The sequence below is a fragment of the Chiloscyllium punctatum genome, chromosome 12 (assembly GCF_047496795.1).
Source record: "Chiloscyllium punctatum isolate Juve2018m chromosome 12, sChiPun1.3, whole genome shotgun sequence".
NCBI classification, from domain to species: Eukaryota; Metazoa; Chordata; class Chondrichthyes; order Orectolobiformes; family Hemiscylliidae; genus Chiloscyllium; species Chiloscyllium punctatum.
The window spans coordinates 33,947,998-33,970,851 of record NC_092750.1 but is presented as its reverse complement, the minus strand read 5'-3'; the positions used below and the strand labels follow the sequence as shown (position 1 = coordinate 33,970,851).

General features: G+C 38.1%; 1 protein-coding gene across 2 annotated transcripts in view; it reads right to left on the bottom strand.

The window, feature by feature from the left end:
• cacna2d3a (calcium channel, voltage-dependent, alpha 2/delta subunit 3a) overlaps window positions 1-22,854 on the bottom strand; it is a 950,991-nt gene that overhangs the window by 323,834 nt on the left and 604,303 nt on the right. For both annotated transcript variants that reach the window (XM_072582307.1, XM_072582308.1), the window contains 3 exons: window positions 16,037-16,108; window positions 15,580-15,660; window positions 11,301-11,375 (listed from right to left, as the gene is read on the bottom strand). In XM_072582307.1, the coding sequence (XP_072438408.1) occupies window positions 11,301-11,375; window positions 15,580-15,660; window positions 16,037-16,108 (228 nt within the window). The remainder of the gene's footprint in view (window positions 1-11,300; window positions 11,376-15,579; window positions 15,661-16,036; window positions 16,109-22,854) is intronic.

The following is a 22,854-nucleotide window of genomic DNA, read 5'->3' as shown; positions in this document are numbered from 1 at the left end:
CCTAGCCTTTCTGACAGAGCGGCTTACCTACTTTTTGTTTGTGAGAGACTGGGCAGGGTCTCAATCTGCCTTAATCTGCCCCAGACACTGACAGGACTGGGGAGGGACAGGGATTGTGAGACATCAAAGATTTGCTACTGGAAGCTTACCTCTCTCCTCCTGTGAGCTCCACCCAAGGTACCCTAACAAAATATCTCTTGTGCTGACTGCTCCTGGAATTCTGAGTGGTTGTGCTGCCAGAAGTTGAGGTCTCTGACATGTTGCTACAACTCACAGAGGCTGCTGGCCACTGACTGACTAGCATCTTCAGCAAGGGTAGAAGACTGCTGTCCCAGGAAGTGATCCCAGACGAAAGCTGATTCAGTAACCACTGAAGTAGCTCACAAACACAAGGTCTCATCCTCATGATGGTGGTGATGGTGGTGGTGGACATAGGGGCAGGGGATGGTGGGAATGACCTGTCTACTTTTCATACCTGCTACCACAGACAATAGGCAGAGGATTCCAGCTGGATCTGTGATAAGGTTTTGGTGTTTAAAATGATAACAGTATTTGATGTAAAAAAATTATTTTCACTGGTAGGGATATCAAGGTTGGTGCGCAGCAATAGAATTTTGCCAAAAGACTTGCCATTCAAATGTACGGAAGGATCAGATGTTGCTGTAGATACACAATAAAGAACCATTGAACATGGCAGAATATATCTGGATTTGTCCATTCCGTTGTGAGAGTGAATTTTTAACAGCATAATCAGTTTGAGCTATTGTGAAGAAAACTCTCTGGAGCTGAAAATTGACTTAGTAGCCTGCGACATCAGCTGCCATCAGCAAATGGTTCTTAAGTTCCCAATCACCCATAATCCATTAGCCGGAGTTTAGTCCTGGTGATAGAGACAAGAATGTCAGCTTGACACTCTTGAGACCCGTGATTTCTGGGTCTGCGGGAGGCAGTTATTTGTAATGGTGACAATATTTCTTTGCCCTTGGACCTTAACTTGCTCAACTAATATTTTCCTTGTAAAGACTACATCTTCCTACTTTTTCATTATTTGAATTGTGGTTGAAAATGGGAAAAATTTTAAACTAAGGACTAAAGAAGGAGTTGCTGCATCTTTAAAAAGAACTGAGTGGAACTCATTGTGAGTTATGTTTACACATTTTCTTCAAGCAGTAAGGGAAGGGATCTAAGATGCCACAGTACGGAAGTGTATGTTGCAGGAGAGAGACTTACCCAGCTATGGACTGCTGATTGGCTTATGCAGTTGGGACCAATTATGGATACCATAAGTCATCAGCATAGTGACACTTCTCTGATTGGATCCTGAGCAAGAGAATCACTTTGTGTAGTGACACAAAAGGAGGAGAAATCTCCAGAATACATAAGACCTCCCTCTCTGCAGTGAAATAACATTCGCCTGGTAGACAGTTAGATGTTCTCTCCTGCCAGTTGCAATAAGTAGTTGCTTCTAACTGGGAGCTAAAAGATTTTACAATTAGCATGTCAACCTTCCTGTACCTTCTGCAATTATTTGGAAGAATCCAGAAATAAGGAGATTATGGAATGGTATGTCCTGAGAAGCAAAAAAGGACATGTTGTCAGATCCTGTGAACTGATGGTATTGAACTGTATTGCCCAGTAGTATTTCTTTCACCAATAACACCCAGGTTTGTTCAGTTGTCTGTGTTGGTCTGTATAAGTATGTCTGAATTTAAGAAAATGGTTAGTGTTTCTAATAATAGTGATGTTGATTAATCATATTTTTGCCTGTAGTTACAATTGATTTATTTGTATTTAATTATATTTCTTAAGGGAAGAAACCTGGTCAGTGTTTTCTCAGACTGTCAGACCAATAAATTGGGAAATCTGAGTAACTTAGTTAAGTTCTTAACTTTCGTGATGACCCTGGGAATAAAGGAGGTTGAGTATCAGTGCAATTTCCCAAGTGGGTCAGGAAAGAGACTGGGAAGCTAGAACTTGCTTTCACATAATATTAATCAGATCATCAATCTTAAATACAGGTGAAAGCAAATTATCCTATCAAGGTTAAAACAATTTGGCTGCACTGAACATGAAGATAATATGTATCAAAATGACGATCAAATAAATTGAAAATGAATTTTGTGACAATTAAATGGGCAGAAAGAGGAAAGGCCACACAATTGGGTTTCTTAGCACCTCCGCTTTCAGCTCCACTGAAGTGACAAAAATTGAAATTTGGCAGCGTGTCTCCTCCCATTAACTTCCAGCCATTTGTGCCAATTGTCAGGGTTTATGGTCAATAGAGCAGGAATGCAAAGTGGGCCAATTCTGATCCCAGCCAGATTCAAACACTAATGTGACACACAACCTGTCAATTTGGACTTTGCTTGTTCTGTTAGCATCTTCTCTGAAACATGCAAAGTCTATATGTTCAGCTGTACAAGAAACTCCCCCATTAGTATTATTAAAGAGATCATTAGGAAACTTTTAGATGAGCTTCTTTTATGTTTCTTTTGCCTTGACAGTTAGTGGAAGTAACTCAGTATTGATGGAGGAGTTCGCAAAATGGAGTGTCAATGACTTAGTTGAATTAATGCAGTAATCCAGTGATCCAGGTAATAATGAGCTTAAATTCAACAAAACAAGTCTGGAATTAAAAGTTTAATAATGAAACCATTGTCATAAGAACCGTCTAATTCACTAATGCCCTTTATTGAAAGAAATCCATTGTCCTTACCTGAATTTTACTACATGTGAAACCAGATTGATAGTGGTTGACTCTTAACTGCCCTTTAGAATGACTGAACAAGTCCCTCAACCATAAAATTTCAAAGGAATATAGCCAGAGACAACCCATCTCACTTAGCAACTGGAAATGACAATGGCATATACAGCCCTGTTAACTTTGCAATTTCTTCTTGCTAAGATTTGAATGCTAGTGCCAACATTGAATAAGATGAACCAAGCAACAACCTAAGAAAAAAATGAATGAGATGCAACTGGCCAGTTTCTTTAAGCAGATGCACAGAATCACATTCTAAAGAAAATGCCCTGACATCAACAAGTTTTTGCATGCATTAGTGGCTTCAGCTACAATTCTTGCACCTGTTAAATTACAGATCGTGGAGTCTGCTTCAAGGAACTGGCCAGTTGCATCTCATTCATACTTCTCTTCTTTTGATTTATCCTTAACTCTGTTTGTTTACTTTTCTGTCTATAGGTGAGTGGGGGCTAGAATCAAAGAAGATTGGTTAAAATCATAGACTTTCATTAGATTACCCTGCTGCTTAACTTTGCTCTGATAATGCTACTGTAGATTTACTAAATGCTAATTCGCATATTTAAGCCACAAACGAGATGTCTGGTGGTGTAGTGGACAATGACAAAAGTTACCTCCGAGGACAATGGGACCTTGATCAGATGGGCTAATGGGCCAATGTGAGGTGCTGCATTATGGAAAGGCAAGACTTGTACACTTAATGGTAAGGTCCTGGGGAGTGTTGCTGAACACAGAGATCTTGAAGTGCAGGTTCAAAGCTCCTTGAAGGTGGAGTCATAAATAGTTAGGATAGTGAAGGAGGCGTTTGGTATGCTTTCCTTTATTGGTCAGAGTATTGAGTACAAAAGTTGGGAGGTCATGTTGCGGCTGTACAGGACATTGGTTAGGCCACTTTTGGAATACTGCATGCAATTCTGGTCTCCCTGCTATAGGAAGGATGTTGTGAAACTTGAAAGGGTTCAGAAATGATTTACAATGATGTTGCCAGGGTTGGATGGTTTGAGCTATAGGGAAAGGTTGAATAGGCTGGGGCTATTTTCCCTGGAGCTTCGGAGGCTGAGGGGTGACTTTATAAAGGGTTATAAAATCATGACAGGTATGGATAGGGTAAACAGACAATGTCTTTTCCCTGGGATAGGGGAGTCCAAAATTGGAGGACATAGGTTTAAGGTGAAAGGCGAAAGATTTAAAAGGGACCTAAGGGTCAACGTTTTCATGCTAAGGGTGTTGCATTTTTGGAATGAGCTGCCAAAGGAAATGGTTGAGGTTTGTATAATTACAACACTTAAAAGGCATCTGAATGGGTAGATGAATAAGAATGGGTAAGAGGGATATAGGTCAAATGCTGGCAAATGGGATTAGATTTATTTAGAATATCTGGTTGGCATGGACGAGTTGGACCCAAGGGTCTGCTTCCCTCCTGTACATCGCTATGACTCGAAGACTGTATGATCTTGTTTATTCAAAAAGCCTGATACTGATAATTCAAAAAGTCTGAAACACTGGGATTGATTTTGAGGGTCACTGAATGTTATAATTTTACTATGTTGTGAATACAGGGATACAGACATTGATTTGATTTTGCTGTCTGCCTCTGTGTCCAGCCCAGTGGGCAATATTCTATCACATTCTGTTTTTGCACTTTGTAGATGCTGGACAGGTTTTGGGGAGACTGGAGATAAGTTACTCAGTGTAATATTCCAAGCCTTTGACCACTCTAACCAAATGGCTATTCCAGTTCAGTTTCTGAGCAATGGTAACCCACAAGATGTTAATAATGAGGGATACAAAGAGGACATTGAATGTCAAGCAGTGATGGTTCGATCATCACTGATTGGAGATGGTCATTGTCTGGCGTTTGTATGATGTGAATGTCGATCTCAGGGATGATGCTATTGTCATTGTCTTCGATAAAGGAGAAAATATGGACCATGGGAACTATAAAGAAACCTCTTTACTCTCTGTTGCCAGGAAGATCAACGTCCGAATCCTCACTAGGCACCTTTTCCTATTCTCTGAGGAAATCCTTCCTGAAAGCCAGTGTGACTTCTAACCAAACTGTGGAACTATGAACATGATTTTCACTGGTCAGTAACTCCAAGAGAAATGCCAGGAACAACACCAACCATCTGTCTACATGGAGATGGTTGCAAATGCTTCAGCCTTATCTTTTGCACTGATGTGTTGGGCTCCCCCATCGTTGAGGATGAGGATATTTGTGGAGCTACCTCCTCCAGTAAACTGTTCAATTATCCACCACCATTCATGACTGGATGTAGACGAACAACAGAGTTGATCTCTGGCTTGATGGTAATGGTAGAGAGGTGGAATGCTGAGCCATGAGGTTGCAGATTGTGCTGGAGTACAATTCTGCTATGTTGATGGTCCACAGAACTTCATGGATGCCCAGACTTGACTTGCTCGATCTGTTCAAAGTCTGTCCTATTTTGCATGGTGATACTGTCACACAACAAGATGGAAGAAGTTATCAATGTGAAGGCAGGATTTTGTCTCCACAAGGACTCTGTATCTTACCAATACTGTCACGCATAGATATATTTGCAGCCAGCAGATTGGTATGGATTAGGTCAAGTATGTTTTTCCCTCTTCTTTGTTTGTTCACCACCAGTTGCAGACCCAGTCTAGCAGTTATTTTCCTTAGGTCCCAATCAGTTTGATCAGTAGTGCTGCTGCTGATCCACTCATTAAAATCCCTCAAACAGAGTACATTTGGACCCTTGCCACACTCAGTGTTTCCTCCAGAGGAGTACTGATTCATCAGCTAACAGAGGATGGTACGAGGTAATCACCTGGTTTCCACACCTGTGGTTGACCCGATGCAATAAAACTTTGTGGATCTGGATTAAATGTTGAGGACTTATAGGGCAATTTCCTCCCAAATGTATACCACAGTGCCACCACCCCTGCTGGATCTGTCCTGCCAATACGACATATCATACTGATCAACAGTGATGTCTTTGACAGTTATTTCTGGTGTTTATATCAATGTCAGGTAGTCTGTCCAGTTTCATTCCTTTCTTTTGAGAGTTTGTAGTGATTGGTACAACTGAGTGCCTTGCTATGCCAGTGCAGAGGGCAGTTCAGAGTCAACCAATCACCGGGGGTCTAGAGTCAAGTGTAGGCCAGACAAGATGAGGATGGCAGATTTCGTTCTCTGAAGGACATTAAGAACAAGATAGGTTTTTCCTGAAAAGTGAAGGTGGTTTCATGGTCATGACTCCATAATTCCAGATGGTTATTGAATTCAAATTCCACCATCCACCATGGCAGGATTCAAATCTGTGTCCCCAAAATATCACCTGACTTTCTGGATTAACAGATGAGCAATAATACCACTAGGTTATTGCCTCTCTACATGGCAAAGCTACAACACAAACTGCTTGTGTGCTACACAGTAAATGCAGCAACTGATAGAGTTAATTCCATAGCCAGCAGATAATATTATGTAATTTCAGAAGCTTTTAAGTCTTCTTGCTTTTACTCTCACCCACCCTCCCCAACCATGACTGTCATCTTCTTTGTGCTAACTCTTGCCCCATGTTTATCAATTCATGGTTCTCTCATACCCTTCATGCTAATGCTATGCTAATTCAGGCTTCCCCATCAGCCATAACTCCTCGTAACATCCATATCAACTCCATAGTTACTTACACAGTATCCTCCCAGCAGAAACATCGGGAGCTTTGTGGAAATGGAAATGAATATGCTCTAACAATCTGATACATCTCTCATTCATACACATTTGTTAATAAAACCCATCCAAAACCTTCAAAGCAAATAAACTTCAATTCAGATCCCACAGCAAAAACATCTAATCCTTTTGTAATGGGGCAATCACATTGAGACTTGAACCATGACTGGTTATTTATTGCAGGGCTGAAAGTGGACTCACCTTCTGCAGGAATTCTCTGCAGGGTATTCCCAGCAGTTACCAAGGCAATAATAAGATTGTGAGTCAGTCTTAGGGCATAGTCAAAAACCTTGGATGTGGTTGTAGAAGGGAGGCAGAAGAGAGAGACTGAGTGAGGGGCAGTATGAAGCAGAAGAAGCAGGAAACCTTGAATAGTGAGCTAACAGGGGAAACAGCCATGAAGTCAGCAAAGCAAAGCTTTTGCCAATGTCTGGAGAATTGGTGAGGGAAATTGGAGCGTCCACATAGTTGCTGGAGACCAAAGAATCTGGCAGTACATAACTTCAATGAGTCTGAGAAGCCCTGAGATAAACAAGGTACTCTTCATGATCTGAAGGACAAGACAATTTGGCTCACACTGTTGAGGAGAATTAGCAATAGCAGTACCACAAGTGTACTGATCCTAAATCTATTTCTCTGCTGTGATCACTAAGTGTCACTTCTACTAGATACAAGGCAGCCCTGCTCCCATTGCCCTACAGACAAGTTAAAACATAGTTGACTAAGCTCTTGATGGTTTTCATTTGTGTGAACAGAGTGTTTGGACATTATCATCTTTGGCAAATAAAAAAATAACAAAAGTATTGTCACAAATACATGATAGGTTTGGAGCTAATCGAATAAAACATCACAGTGCTGGAAAGTTTGTGCATTCCTGGTGCTCAATCTCTGTATTGTATTTTAACAGCCTCTTTAAATTGTCAATCAAATTATGAACTTATAAACCCCTGTTAAGATACTCCAGCTTGTGAAACTCAACCAAGCACTTGTAATGACATAATAATACCCTGAGGGAAATGTTAACAAACAGTTCCATTTCAACCACACCAACATATGGTACTGTTATTTTCTGCCCTACATCAGATGGCCTGTTAATAAAAGCAGTTCAACATGTAGGTTTGCTCACTGAGCTGGAAGGTTCATTTCCAGATGTTTCATCACCCTACTAGGTAACATCTTCAGTGGGTCTCTGGGTGAAGCACTCCTGCTGATTCCTGCTTTCTATTTATAAGTTGTCCTAGGATCCTCACTAGTATCCTTACATACAGATAAGGAAGGACACCACTTCAACTGGGACAACACATCCATCCTAGGACAAGCCAAACAGAGACACGCATGAGAATTCCTAGAAACATGGCATTCCAACCATAACTCTGTCAATAAACATATCACGTTAGACCTCACCTACAACCTCCTGAGAAAAATAACAGTAAATGACATCACCACAGGAAATGACATCACCAACCCAAAGAAACCCAAACATATAAACAGAAAGCAGGAATCAGCAGCAGTGCTTCACCTGGAGGCCCACTGAAGATGCTACCTAATTGGGTGATGAAATGTCTGGAAATGAACCTTCCAGCTCAGCGAGCAAACCTACATCCAGAAACTTAACTTGAGCTACAAATCTTCTCAAAACTCGCTAAGCAGTTCAACAGTTTTTTCTAAGATAATCAATCATCCAATCTGCATATTTATGTTCATGGAACAATATTTATAATGTTTATGGGTCAATTTGATGTGTTCCCAACTCCCAGAAGGAAAACTGAGTCTAAGAGATGGGTGTATTGAGTTGGAAAATTTACCAAGTAGAGCACTCCATCTTGCGAGCAAAAATTCAATCCCTTGTGCAGAACAAATTTGCATGTGGAATTGAATTTTCTACTGCAATTAATTTACAATTGAAATTTGCATTGATAAATAAATAAATATCGGTGTTTACAACAGAATAATGATTGATTGGCAATTATGTTTGTGACAACTGCACTGTGATCCTCTTGCAATCTGGGCACAATCACTTTCAGAGGTCATCTCTTGATGTGACTACAATACATAAATTATGGTGTGACAATGCTATTTTGAAGGCTTAGAGAATCTTTAATGCTCTTGGTGTTGACAGTTTACTGTGAATTGTTTGGAATAACATCAGTGCTGTAAATCTTGCTGAGTAATGATTTACTTGTCCTATCTTGATTGATATTTGGCTAAGTCATCACATGTGATATGAATGCATTCAAGCTATTTACCAATATTTACCTTTAAAGTTGCATGAATCATGCATCTTTATTTAACAGGCAGCTTTGGTGTTTTCCTTCTAAATGTTAACAATTAAGGGAAATACAAACTAAAATTTGTTTGTCATTGTTCTCACTGATTTAATCAGTTTAATAGATCCAAAACAAAAATAGCTTTATAACTGAGTCCAATCACAATTACATTTTTAGCTCAAGGTGTCCCCAAATGAAAGCCAAACCTATCTGGAATTGTCTCTATATTTTGAAAAATAATTCACGTGTTTAATGCTTCAGTCAAAAATTAAAATAACAAATGTTTTGATATTTGTTTCTCATATTCACACTAGTGATCAACTTATACAAGTTGGCAACTCATGACATTTAAGATGATTTTGACTATGCAGGGCTGAATTTTATAGTGAGCATTTGGTCATTACTTCATATGTAAATTTATATACATTAATTATGATCACGATATAACAATCAACCTTGCTCTTCCTGGTTCCAGAAAAAAAATCATTTTCAAATGGATTTTAAACAATCATTGGAGCAGTTTGTAGAAGTTTATTTGAGGACTCTGATTCAGTGGTTAGTGTAATTGAGCAGTTTAAAACATCAATTTAACAACAAATTCAAATTGAAAACCAAACACATAACTCACATATCATTTATTTTGCTGCATCTGCTAACACATAACTACATAAATGTAAAATACATAAAACTGCACTTATTAACTTAGTTTTTGAAAATTTAACTTGTTTAAATGCAATTTTGCAAAACTGATAAAACCATGTAAGAGAAGTGACATCAAATATATTTCTGCTTTGATTGTGAATTTAAAACAAAAAACAGGAAATGCTTTCAATGGTAGAATGAAATTTCAGCACCAAAATTAGCACAATAACATTGATGTTGTAATTTTTAAGTTTTCCTTAAAAATCACACCTAATGTTAAACCTTAAGTTTACAACTATATATTTGCATAATAGACTATATTGGAAACTAAGACAGTATTGAATGTAAAGGTATGTAAACATATATGCCAATATATATAAAACTAGAAAATATGAAGTAATCTCAAAATAATCATACTATTTTAAAAGAATAACAATTTTCACATTAAATTTCAAAATAATATAAAACAGTTTTAAAATTCATGTACATGTGACTGTGATCACATAATTCGGCATCAGCATGACTACCAAATATGCCCCCACTGAATAATAGATGACTTTTCCAAAAAGCTTCTACAGTTTCATTGGGTTTGTTTTCATCTGTCTGAATCTTTTTAATAAGGTTTCTGCCTTTCCCACAGGACTGAGATGGCTCTAACCAAAATTCAAAGTTTGTGAGAAGATTTGTAGCTCGGGTGTTCATTGTTGTGGTTCTGTTCGCCGAGCTGGGAATTTGTGCTGCAGACGTTTCGTCCCCTGTCTAGGTGTCATCCTCAGTGCTTGGGAGCCTCCTGTGAAGTGCTTCTGTGATGTTTCCTCCAGCATTTATAGTGATTTGTATCTGCCGCTTCCGGTTGTCAGTTCCAGCTATTCGCTGTAGTGGCCGGTATATTGGGTCCAGGTCGATGTGCTTATTGATTGAATCTGTGGATGAATGCCATGCCTCTAGGAATTCCCTGGCTGCTCTCTGTCTGGCTTGTCCTATAGTAGTAGTGTTGTCCCAGTTGAACTCATGTTGCTTGTCATCTGAGTGTGTGGCTACTAAGGATAGCTGGTCGTGTCGTTTCGTGGCTAGTTGGTGTACATGGATGCGGATCATTAGCTGTCTTCCTGTTTGTCCTATGTAGTGTTTTGTGCAGTCCTTGCATGGGATTTTGTACACTACATTGGTTTTGCTCATGCTGGGTATTGGGTCCTTCGTCCTGGTGAGTTGTTGTCAGAGAGTGGCTGTTGGTTTGTGTGCTGTTATGAGTCCTAGTGGTCGCAGTAGTCTGGCTGTCAGTTCAGAAACGACACAACCTGCTATCCTTAGTAGCCACACACTCAGATGACAAGCAACATGAGTTCGACTGAGACAACACTACTATTATAGGACAAGCCAAACAGAGAACAGCCAGGGAATTCCTAGAGCATGGCACTCATCCACAGATTCAATCAATAAGCACATCGACCTGGACCCAACATACCGGCCACTGCAGCGGACAGCTGGAACTGACAACTGGAAGTGGCAGATACAAATCACTATAAATGCCGTAGGAAACATTACAGAAGCGCTTCACAGGAGGTTCCCAAGCACTGAGGATGTCACCTAGACAGGGGACGAAACTCTGCAACACAAATTCCCAGCTCAGCGAACAGAATCTAACCAAAATCTCAATCAACATCCTCTGTGACACTGCTGTAATGCCTACTCATCTTCCTTGAAGTCTGCAGTCTTTGACTCGATTGACTGCACCATCCTCTTCCAATGCTTTGGTTCAGTTATTTAGTTCAATGGGACTCTTATCTATTCAAATGTAGCTAAAGCATCTCTCATGATGGCTTCTCCTCCTCCCACTACGCTATGAAGAATGCTGCTAATTCCATAAATTACAGGCTCATGCTATATCAGTTCTTAATAAATCTTTAATATCATTTCTTACCAGTGGTCTCAAATCTGGATGTGTTAAGACATAACCATTGTTTGTGATTGCAAAAGCATATCCATGAATGCCCAGCTGCAATTAAAAATATATTAAAAAGTTATTAAGAAGTTGCTACACCTAATGAAGAAACAAAATATACTCCACATTAATGTTTTAAAATGTGCATTTCCAAATTGTATCAACATAATTGTTCGATTCACATCACCGCAGCCACGGACACCAGTCATTTCAATATAAAAACTCATCTCAACCAAATAGAAATTTTAGAATTCAGATTAGATTAGATTTCCTACAGTGTGGGAACAGACCCTTCAGCCCAACAATTAACCCACCCAGACCCATTTCTCTCTGCCTAATGCACCTAACATTATGGACAATCTACCATGGACAATTCACCTGACCTGCACATCTTTGGACTATGGGAGGAAACCAGACCAACCAGAGGAAACTCACACAGACACAGGGAGAATGTGCAAACTCCACTCAGACAGTCGCCCAAGACTGGAATCGAACCCTGGACCATGACACTGTGAGGCAGCAGTGCCACCGTGCCACCCCATCATTTACAATGATTAGTTTGTTTGAGGACAACATTTATAAAATACATAAAGAAAAAACAAGATTTCAGTTGGCTAAATGTAGCTTATTTCCACCACTGAAATGTCTGTTCAAAATATAATGTCTCTCAAATCGTTGAGTGGAAAACCATACTATGACTGAGAAATTCCTGGATGCAGTATTGATATCAATGTCATAACTTCACCCTTGCAGTAGCAGATACTTCAGTTATCCATAGATGGGGCTTCTGCTGCACCTTATTTGAAATGACACTGGCAGAAGCACTATAATTCTAAAATAAAATTCCCATGTGCAAAAATAAGCCATTAGTTTGTGCTATAGTTTTCATTATTAATTACAATTTTTTAAAAATTAGTTGTACTGAGTTGTCATATTTTGTGTCATTCACAGGTCTGTTGTTGTGCATGCACTAATGACAACATTGCTTCACATTCAGCTGGAAGGTCTGTTTTGGTATTACATTTCACACATTCTTCCATGCAAGATCTTAATAAAATATCAGTGATTCTTTAATTCAAAAATTAGGCCGTATCAAAAACTTAAACTCTGTCGACTGAGACATAAAAGAATGCAGCAACTTTCTAGGCATTCCAAGATACTTTCAGCTAATGATACATCCGAATAAATGCTTCAAATATGTGCCCAGTTTAGATTAATCCAAATTCAAAATTTGGAAGCAATAATGAAGTAGTAATAGGGAATTCTTAAGTATCGAATGATATAAAATGGAACAGAATTTTCATAGTTCAAAAATGTAATCTTAACTCCAAGTTACGCCAGCCTGATCCAGTAAGAGAAGAGGACACTTTGGGTTCAAACTGCAGACATTAATGTACAATCAAAGATGTTATGTTGATATAGGATGAGTTAAATGGTTAACCTTGTAAATGGTTAAACAATTTAATCAAGTTGTGCAAGTATTCTTCCCAGGTTTGAATGTGTACAACTAAGTTGTTGAAATAATCTACACAGTTATATATTCCAACAAAGACCTATTGCTTAATTGTTGGAACATTGATGGTACAATTTCCTATCCAAATGGCATGACTTTGATTTGATAAAGCCATCTGATGTTTCCAATACTAGTGTTTCTATGGTTCTATCAGACAATGTAACTAGATAGCATCGTTTTAATAAGTCAATTTTGGTGATGAATCAAATGTCCAATTCTTTCAATGTAGTGCTCCAATTTTGGAATAGGATATGAGTCCAATTGTGTTACCGTATTGACTTTACAATAAACAATACATAACATTTGTTACCCATCCAGTTTTGATACCATCACAATAGATGAGCTCCAGCTATTATGACTCAGTTCAACAATGTCATTGTCCATCATGACCCTAAATCAGTGCAGACTTGATGGGCTGACTTGCCTCTTTCCTCACTGTAGGAATTCTATAATTCTAGTCAGCCTCTCATTATCTCTTCTCCTTCAGTCTTTCTGTCTGAAGTTTCCCTGACTTTGTACAGATTTGGCATTCCATAGGTTCACATAGGATTTTACAAGAAAGTCACTGAATGTAGTCATCTTTTGGCTGTTCCAGTCGTCTTCTCTAAGAAGAAGTTGGAATTAAACATTCAACATATCGGCAAGGTTTTGGGGTTCTGATCTATCATTGTGTCAGAGAAACATGGATTCTAAAAGTGAGGTGAATATGTTTTTGCTTTTCAATGATGCGAAGGTGTGACCTGCTTTTGTTTTAGAGGGTCAGAAAGTAATTTGAAACAGTAAGCAAAAGACAAACATTCTAAGATGTGATTGAGCTGAATGACTCATCAAGTTACTTGGTGAGATAGTTGATGCTTATTGGTGACTTCAGATTTTACCACTTAAAGAAGGAGAGGCCAAGGGCCAGAAAGTAGTGCCAGTTGAGGAGAAAACATCACACAGAAATGTGTTATTCAGCATCTTAACAGTAGTCAAAGCTTTGAGTTTATTTCTTAAGAGTTCAGTGAGAAAAATTACTGAGCTATCACTGGTATGCACCTTGGGGTGAGACAAAAATGATATGTGCAGAAAGTCATTGAAACAAAATATTTGCAATTTCATGAGTTTAGTAAGAAATTTAAAAGTGAAGGCAGGAGTTATACTCGACTGGGATTGTTTTCTGGAAATGAGACTGCTGACAAAAAGGGCAGAATCTGCACTTTTGTTTGTTTTTGATAAGACCTCACCAAATTGTCTCTCTATATGAAAACCTAAGGTCTACTGAACCAGGTAACAGCTGGAATCTAATTTGTCTATTATTACCATCAGCTGGGACAAAGACATCATGAAACCACCAATAAACAAGGACAAGTATGAGAGAAATTTACATCTTTACAACAAAGCAATTAAACTCAGATGTGTATTGCTTGGTTGAATTTTGGAGGTTCCACATTAGTATGCAAGTTACCAGTAAAGAATCCTGCTTCAAATAGAAAGAAGCCAGAATCCAGAACTCACAGGTGAACAATATTTCAAAAGCTTCTTCTGAGCAGTTTTGGTTGGACACTCTTCTTTTAATATCAATATCACATTTTTATTACTTTTTAGAGTAGTAGGTATAAGCATTCCTCTTCCTTCCATTTAACAAAAAAAAACTGGTCATTTGGTTTCTTCATTCTTATCATGTTCACTTCATATTATTTGAAGTGTAATAACCGTATTAAAATAGGAATAAAAATATTTGGTCCAATCATCTGAGAGGGAACTAAAAAAAACAATCAATTCTGCTTACCTCATCTGGTCATAACAAATTAAAAGATCACACTCAAGTCCATAATTTATTACTTTCTGAAATATTTATCCTTATAAATGTACATTGAATTCCTTCATTTGTGAGATGCTGTCTATATGCCTATATGTCTATAAATTATCTTCAATCTGATATTGAGGCAATTACTTAAACATGAAGAGGATATTATATATTTGACAATCTTGAATTAGAGAAGCTGTGTAAAGTTCTAATTTTGTGATACACAGAAATTTTGTGCTTGGTTATTCTGACAACGGGACTAGTGATATAGTAGGTTGTGCTTATCCAGGTTTCTAGCACTTTTTCCATTACAAGGACTATGGTCTAAAAGCGGTTTTGTAGCCAAATATCTTTGGTGAAAGTTTTTTTTAAAATTGGAGTTTTGGATGTTCATCTGGTTTCTGGCTAAAGCCATTGTGACCGCCCCACTGCTTCATATTCAGGCTCAAGCTAAAATCCAAAGGGCACCTCATTATGTGATTGGATAAATGCATGAGGTTCCCAGCTGCTTTTTCAAGCACTTCTGCCACCAAACTGAAACCTTACATTTACCTACATTATAATGCAACTATCATTAATTTATGTTTGTTTGTTGGTCCAAACCTACTTTAATACTGCTTAAATCCAACACATTTTTTGAATTTCCACATTAATGTTTAATGCAACTATTTATTAATCGTCTCCACAGAAACATGGCTTTAATACGTAAAAATGCAACTAAGCAGAATTCCAGAGAGGCTTTTTTTTGCCCCCAACATCAGCTATGACTTTGGTGGCCAGTCAGTGGACACCTCAAAGAAACATGGCCAATTGTATTGTTTCTCCAGGATTTCTCCAAAAACGTGGCAGGAGATCATAGGCATCCCACCGCAAAAACTCCACCCAGATTGTTTAGCATTTCTTTGTATCAGAACTGATATTTTCACAATTGTCAAAGAAGCTACATGTGTTCTTACCTTATATTTTGGAATAACTTTCAAAAGCTCTTTCACCGGCACATCTGTTCCGACCACACCCAGAAGAATACCTTGTGTGCGCTATTAAAATATGAAAACCACACATCTAATTACTTCCCAGAGAAAGAATCTCACTGTTTAACTTTGACAAACAATGTTTAAATATTTTGTTTGTATGAACTTATTTCACTTCATTGAGCAATCCAATGCCTAACAATCTGCCTCCCCCCATTTTCTTCCTCTCACCTCAAAAAGCCACAAGGTAAATGTAGGCTGGAAAATAGGCTACCGACCTCATACAATACTTTTCTGAGCTGATGCCTACAAGTACATGAAAGCAGCCTGACCTTTTCCAGTGCTCCCCCACATTATTGAAGGTTACATTTAATCTCTGTGCCTTCTTCCCCCTCAAATATTTTCTCTGTACTGTTGTCAATCACAAGCAAGGCATACTCACTGTCTCATTCTTCTTGCTAAACACAGGCATTGCGATTGTCGTCATTAGAACTCGGTCAGAAACAGAAACAAACTAAAGAATGAAGAGTACAATTAGGAGAAATCATGGTTGCTTTGAAGAAAATTAAAGTCACATTGTCCATTGCTATGATTGCTAACATGAAATAATTTTGCTTTCAGAGACCAATTCTTTAAAGCTATTTTCCCTATTCAACAGCTAATTCCTCTGTGCTGTAGCTTAATTTCTATCATATTTCCAGCTGTGAAGCAAAGGGTTTTATCAACTGAGGCTAATTTTCTCCTGAATATTGCCATAATTGGTAAGAATCACTGTTCCAGGTGATGTGATAACTGCATAACATATTTTCCACTCGGCGGTGGCTTTAGTCTCTTTTAGCTCTCAAAACAATTTCATGTTGAGTAAGTTCACCGATAGAAGTGAGGTTGTCCGTCAGAATATTAGCAAAATAAAACTTGTTTATCGCCTAATGCATGCTACAATTCTACTATTGAATATAACCGTTCCATATTCTCCAAGTGTAATCATACCAGTTACAAAAATGTTTAGGGACAACACAGCAAAAAATTTCAGTGACAAAATGAGAGATAGTACCAAAACAGTATGGAGAAGATTTTTCAGTTCATCAATATTTAAGTACAATGTTTGGTTAAGAAGGTAATTTATTATTAATGCATTGATACATTTTAGACAAGACATTGTACAAGTCCAAATGATATAAATTTATTCTGACGGCGTTTCTAGGTTACTGAGTGTAATCTTTCCTACCATAGAAAACAGATCTAAAGCACAAATGTCACAGAACAGTAGATTTTCTTTTTATATGCAGATGCTTTCCATTTAGGAGGTTAGACTTATAAAATTATTAAAGGCTGAAAATATTATAATCTCATGCATGACTATGCAGTGCTTTAAATCAGATTGAGTAGTTGAAGCAGAATGACAACTCATGTAACAGAGGGTATGACTGAAGGTCAAAGAAACAGAAAAAGAAATTCCGACCGCTTGCATTTCCCAAGGACTTGAATGAGTTTCTATTTTGAAGTCTTATCAAATATCATGATCACTCATCAGATGAACATGGTCTGCTTTCTGTTACTGTTTGAATTCAGTGTTTTACAAATGGTTCCTTATAAATGCCATCAAATCATGAACCAATTGTTGTACTATAGCTATCATAAGACACTTATTATAGAATACTGAATTCCAAACTAAGGTTTCATATGAATTTTGACGTAATTTGTCCAGTCCATATCTAAAATATCCTTGAATAAAATCAATAATGTTGATATGTTAAACTAGCTGTTACCCACATTTGACCTACATTTAAGAGAAAAATCATATTTATATATATTCATATTAGCAATCCACTGTATTTTGTTGTTGATTTTATTGCAGAGAATACTTAAGGGTATTTATTTCCACCTAAAACTCATATTCTATCATTTTGATTTCCAGCTAGGAAAGGCACCATACTGTTTTCAATCTGCACAACAGCCAGTGGACAAGACAATTTTGAACTATTGAGTTGTAAAATTAGAAAGCTTCATTTAAAACAGGTGAAGTCATTTTGGTCTGTTTGGTGCTCAGTAGCTTATTTTCAGATTACTGCAAAGTAAAGCATAAACATATATACCTTTTTAAATTGATGCAGTTTTGTCAATTAAAGCTAATTGCTGTCCAGAAAAGAGACACTGCAAATTAAACTAATTTTCATCCAGAAGGACTTACATATCTGAAAGTGAAAATTACATTTGAAAGTTTAAATAGTAGCTGAAATCTAGTCTAATCAGTATATATTCTACTTTGCTTATTCCTTTGTAATTGAATTTAGGTAAGGAAAATGTAATTTATAAAAATGCCTTTTTACCATCCATATAAATAATAATGAGTAATTTGAAAACTCACAACTCAAACTTCTCAGTTCTTAAAATATTTTGCAACGTTTTCTATATTCAGTCACTTTGATTAAGTAAAGAAACAGAATCATACTATCCTTTCTATACAATGTATATGTTTTGTAACTGTCAGCCATCATTCCTTGTACTAGGCTCATGTCAGGGGCTACTGGTTAGAAAATGGCTCATGTTAACATATCAAAAAATATTGTAATTGTTGGTTGATTAAGACTGCTTGTTTTAAATTTATCACTTAAGATTTGAATGATTCTAAATTTTAAATGCAGTTGAAAAACATTAGGAATCCATATGATCAGTAACTTAAGGAGTCAGATACAATGTATTTTTTAATATTAAGTGAAACAGAATGCTCTGAAGACAACTGTAATCACACTAAACATCTGTCTAGAGTCAGACTCATGTGATCAGTTTGTAATGGGGAAAGAAACTGAAACGTATTGAAAGTCAAGTGAATTTTCACACCTTGCGACAGAAAGGGAGACAGCTACTTCTTTGGAAATTAAAGGAAGATGCATAAAAATACACAAAAGGAAGTTGAGAAAGAAACACAAAAGGAATTACTGCTGTGTGGGGAAGAAATAACTATTGCTGTAATGAGCAGGGTGAACTGTTTTGATGTTGACAATGAAGCTGAATGTTTATGAAGATTTTCTATTCAAAAGGAATGGAACACAATTAATGGAAATTTGTGAGGTTTGAGAAAGAAGGGATTGAGTTTAAACAAAGTGAATTTAAATAAGCTTCTCACCTGCCATTGGTTTGTAGTGAACTGTCTGTTTACCACCCAACCCCTCTCTGCCATTCCCACAATTATACCAGCAATGTGGATGGTTTTGCCTGGCCTATCCACCAATGGCCAATTAATGCCCGTAAGTAGGCAACCAATGCACTAGACTAATAACAAGAAAGGACCTTACCAAGCAACAGCAGGATTCTCTGCATCACTGGCAGTGATTGAGAAAGATGTCCCATAACTGGGTCTGTGGAAGGGTCTTCCAAGGTGTAATTCCAAATGGTTTAACATCCCGCTTGAACTCTAAAAAACCACAATTCCCTCACTGCCATCTTTCACTGCACTTTAAAGATCCATCACAGCACTCCTCCCCATTGCCATAGTTTAGTACCAGCAATAGCCACTGCACACATTGGTATTATTGGTACATTGAGAGTTGCCCACTTCTGATTGGCTAGCATCCTTTTGAGGAAGAACATCCAATTGTAATACACTATAGTATTTCTAGGATTGTTATGTGTGGGACTCTTTAATTTAAGGTTAAATAGAAGAATCAAGGGAGTCATGTGACCTCATTTGAATTCTGTCTGACAAGCTTTGATTCCCCACCACCATGTTGAGAGGACCCTTACCCATGTCCAATCCATTTCCCATACTTTGGCCCTCATCCCTACTTTTCCCTCCCACTACAGCGATAGGGCCCCCGATCCTCACTTACCACCCATCAGTATCCACATTCAAAGGATCATTAGCTACCATTTTCACCACCTCCACTGGGATGTCACCTTCACAGATGCTGCCAGACCTGCTGAGATTCACCAGCAATTTTTGATTTGTTCTTTCATGAGTGTTATGATCAATGGCATTGAAACGTCGCCACCCAGATTAAGGATTCTATCATTGTTGCAACTAACAAACTGAGGGATTTGCAAAGTGATTTATCCCCAGGAGAGACACCATACAGATTTCAGGTCACCCAGCTGTGATGCTCAGCATTAGTCACATGAATGGAGGGGTGTCTGGTGAGGAAGTATTTTCTCAAGGTGTTCATTGATTCTCCCATTCCATAAAACCTTCTCAAATGTCAGACAGTGGCATCGACAGTCATCTTATCATCTCACATAATTTCAGCTATTGAAGAACATCTCTGAAAGGTTTTTCTCTGCATATTGCATTGGATAGCTAAAGGTTTCACGAATTAAGCCACCAAGGATTCACAATGTTCCTTGTATAGAGAACACTATAAGTCTTTAACCATTATTCTTGCGTATTGTTATAAGAACAGAAACAATAAGAAAGCAAACATAAGAAAATAAATATAAGACACAGAAGCAACAGGAAGCCATGTTGCCCTTTGAGCCTGCTCCACCATTCTTAAGCTGACTGATCTGATCAAGGCTTTAACTCAATCTCCCTGCCTGCCCCAATAATATTTGATTCACTTGCAGATCAAAAATCTGTTTAATAGCCTTGATTACAGTAACTGGACCAGACTTCACTGCTCCCTGAGTTAGAACATTTCAAAGATTAACAACTCTCTGAAAAAAGAAACTCCTTCTTATCTCCATCCTGAATAGCAGTCTTTTTATTCTAAAACTGTGCCCACATCTCTAGACTCTCCCAGCATCTGTACTGCCTATATGTTTACTTTTACATTCTAATTCAATTTTAAATTCAATATTTCCTCATGAAACCCATTCATCCTTGGAGCCAACCTTAATAACCTTCCCCAAATGGTCTGTAATGTATATATATCCCTCCTTCAATAAGAAGACCAGACGGTATACAGGACTTCAGAAGGTGCAATCTCACCAATGCCTTGTACAGTTGCAGCAAAAGCCTGTAAACAACCCTGCTACTCTGCCACCATCATGAATCAATTGGCCCTCTGCCATAACATTCTACAGTCTCTCTTCCTTTAAATACCTTTCTTTTCTTTTCCAACCAATGTATGAGGCCTCACATTTTCCCATATTATATGCCATCTGCCAAATTTCTCTTCACTCATTTAATCTATCTACATCTCTTTGCAGAACCTCTGTGACCTCCTGACAACTTGCTTTCCTATTTACTCTGTGAGATGAGAAAATTCTCTACAATTCCGCCCTGTCACAGCAAAGTTATCATGGATTGTAAGGCATTGTTACCCCATCATTTACAGTTTATAACCTGAAAGGATCCATCTATCCCAACTTTCACTCCTGTTAATTAAACAATTATCTGTACACATAATATATTACCACAAATATAATGAGCTTTTCACGATTGGAATTTCCTCAATAATGGTTATACCACTGCTGCAAGTACATATTAAATCTACCACAAAATAACAAATGTAAGCCTTGTCCATTGCTTCCGATGCAGACAGCACATAGATTTTTCGTTATGTAGGAAGTGTGGCATTCAAATCTTTCATCAGCTTTCAGAACTGTAATGTAATAATAACTAGGTAATGCATTTTTGCATTGTTGGTTGAGAGAAGCTGAAGGTAATTGCTTTGCAGTTTATTGAGAAAATGTCATGCACGTTTTTACTGCCACCTGAGAGGCAGTCTGACAGTGTAGCTATCCCTGATTAGTACAATCCAGTCTATATATTTCTGTATTCAATCCTGCTGTTGGATTTGATCCCACTTCTGACTAAAGGTGAGAATAGTAACAATTGATATGAGCAGCAGACAGAACCTCTCAGGGGAATTTGAAACCTCATTGAGGTCATACTAGAAGAGGTTAGGGTAAGGAGAGACATTTTGTCTCAGCTGGAGGAAGTCCTAAAATGTACCTGGAATGGAGAGAGATTACTAAAGTTCTCGGTAACCCTGCATGAGCTAAATCAGTGAAAGAAGCTCAACAATTATGTTTTGTGTTGTAGAAGCCATACAATAGCAATCAAAGCAAACACAGCATTCACTTTTCACTTATGAGCATTTGAAGAACACCAATTTCCTTACTGACTCCTTCTCATTTTCACACAACAAATATGTACTCAACACTTCCCCGGTCTAAATTTTTTTTTGGAATAATCAGGCAGCTACTTGAGAACATGCAACCTTTTCAGCAGAAGTAAAAGGTTAAGATTGAAAAAATAGTTCCCAAGCAAATCCATGGTGAGATCTAATAAAGGAAAATTTGTCAGCTTTGCTGTTGGTGTGAAGTTTTTGCAATTGATAGAGACACATGCAGCGTAGTTAGTTGAAAAGAAATGAACGATTGGCAGTGTAAATGAACAACATAATGTGCAGGAGGCTTAATGGTTGTAGAGGAAAGCTACATTTTAACCAGCGTTATTTTGCTACTGCAAGAGGTTTATGGTGGCAGGACTCACTTGACAGTGTTCCTGAATATTAGAAAGCTAATGGTTTCCCCTACGAGACTTGCCTGCAGCTGTCTGCCCTGTGAGAAAGTGCAACCCCCGAAGAAAAATAATAAACAGAATGAATTCGCTAATTTACAGATGGGTACAAATGAGCAGGTCCTGGACATGATGTACGGTTCCCATCAAATCTGGGAATCCTCCTGATCAAGTTCCTCTCCCAAAGTGGATAAATATTGGAGTTTCGAGAGAGACACCATTTATTTCTCAGGTTTAAACTTTAAGGCTAAAAATAACTAGCTCCAAAGAGCTGCTGGAGCTGGCACTATGAAGCTGGATACCCTCAAGGTAATGTGCATAGTGCAATAAGTTAAAGAAATTTTCAGGTGAGTTGGCCTCCTGATGGTAATAGTCTTGCAGAGCTTTTACATTCATTGACATGTCACAAATACTCATTAATACCCCATTCATGGTCACAATAAAATTAAGTAAAACGTATCTTCACATTTATGTGAAGAGTGTGACTGATGGGGTAGACAGAGAGTGAGTATTTGCTGTGCCACGCTCTTATTGAGACTTCATCAATAACCGGCTCCTACAGATCATCTTGCAACGCATTTCACTGGTCACGGGGTGTAAGAAGTGCAGCCCCTCTGGGCTACTAAGCAAAGCAGCCAGACTCGCTCATGGCAGTTGGAGAAGGCTGAACAGAAAAGGGACAGCTAAAGTTGTGAAGATTACTAGGTATAAGCGGCATGTAACTTGAATGGTATGTTTCGATCGGGTGCCAGGAATGTTTAGAGCATGGAGTAAGACAACTGGGAACAGTGGTGGGA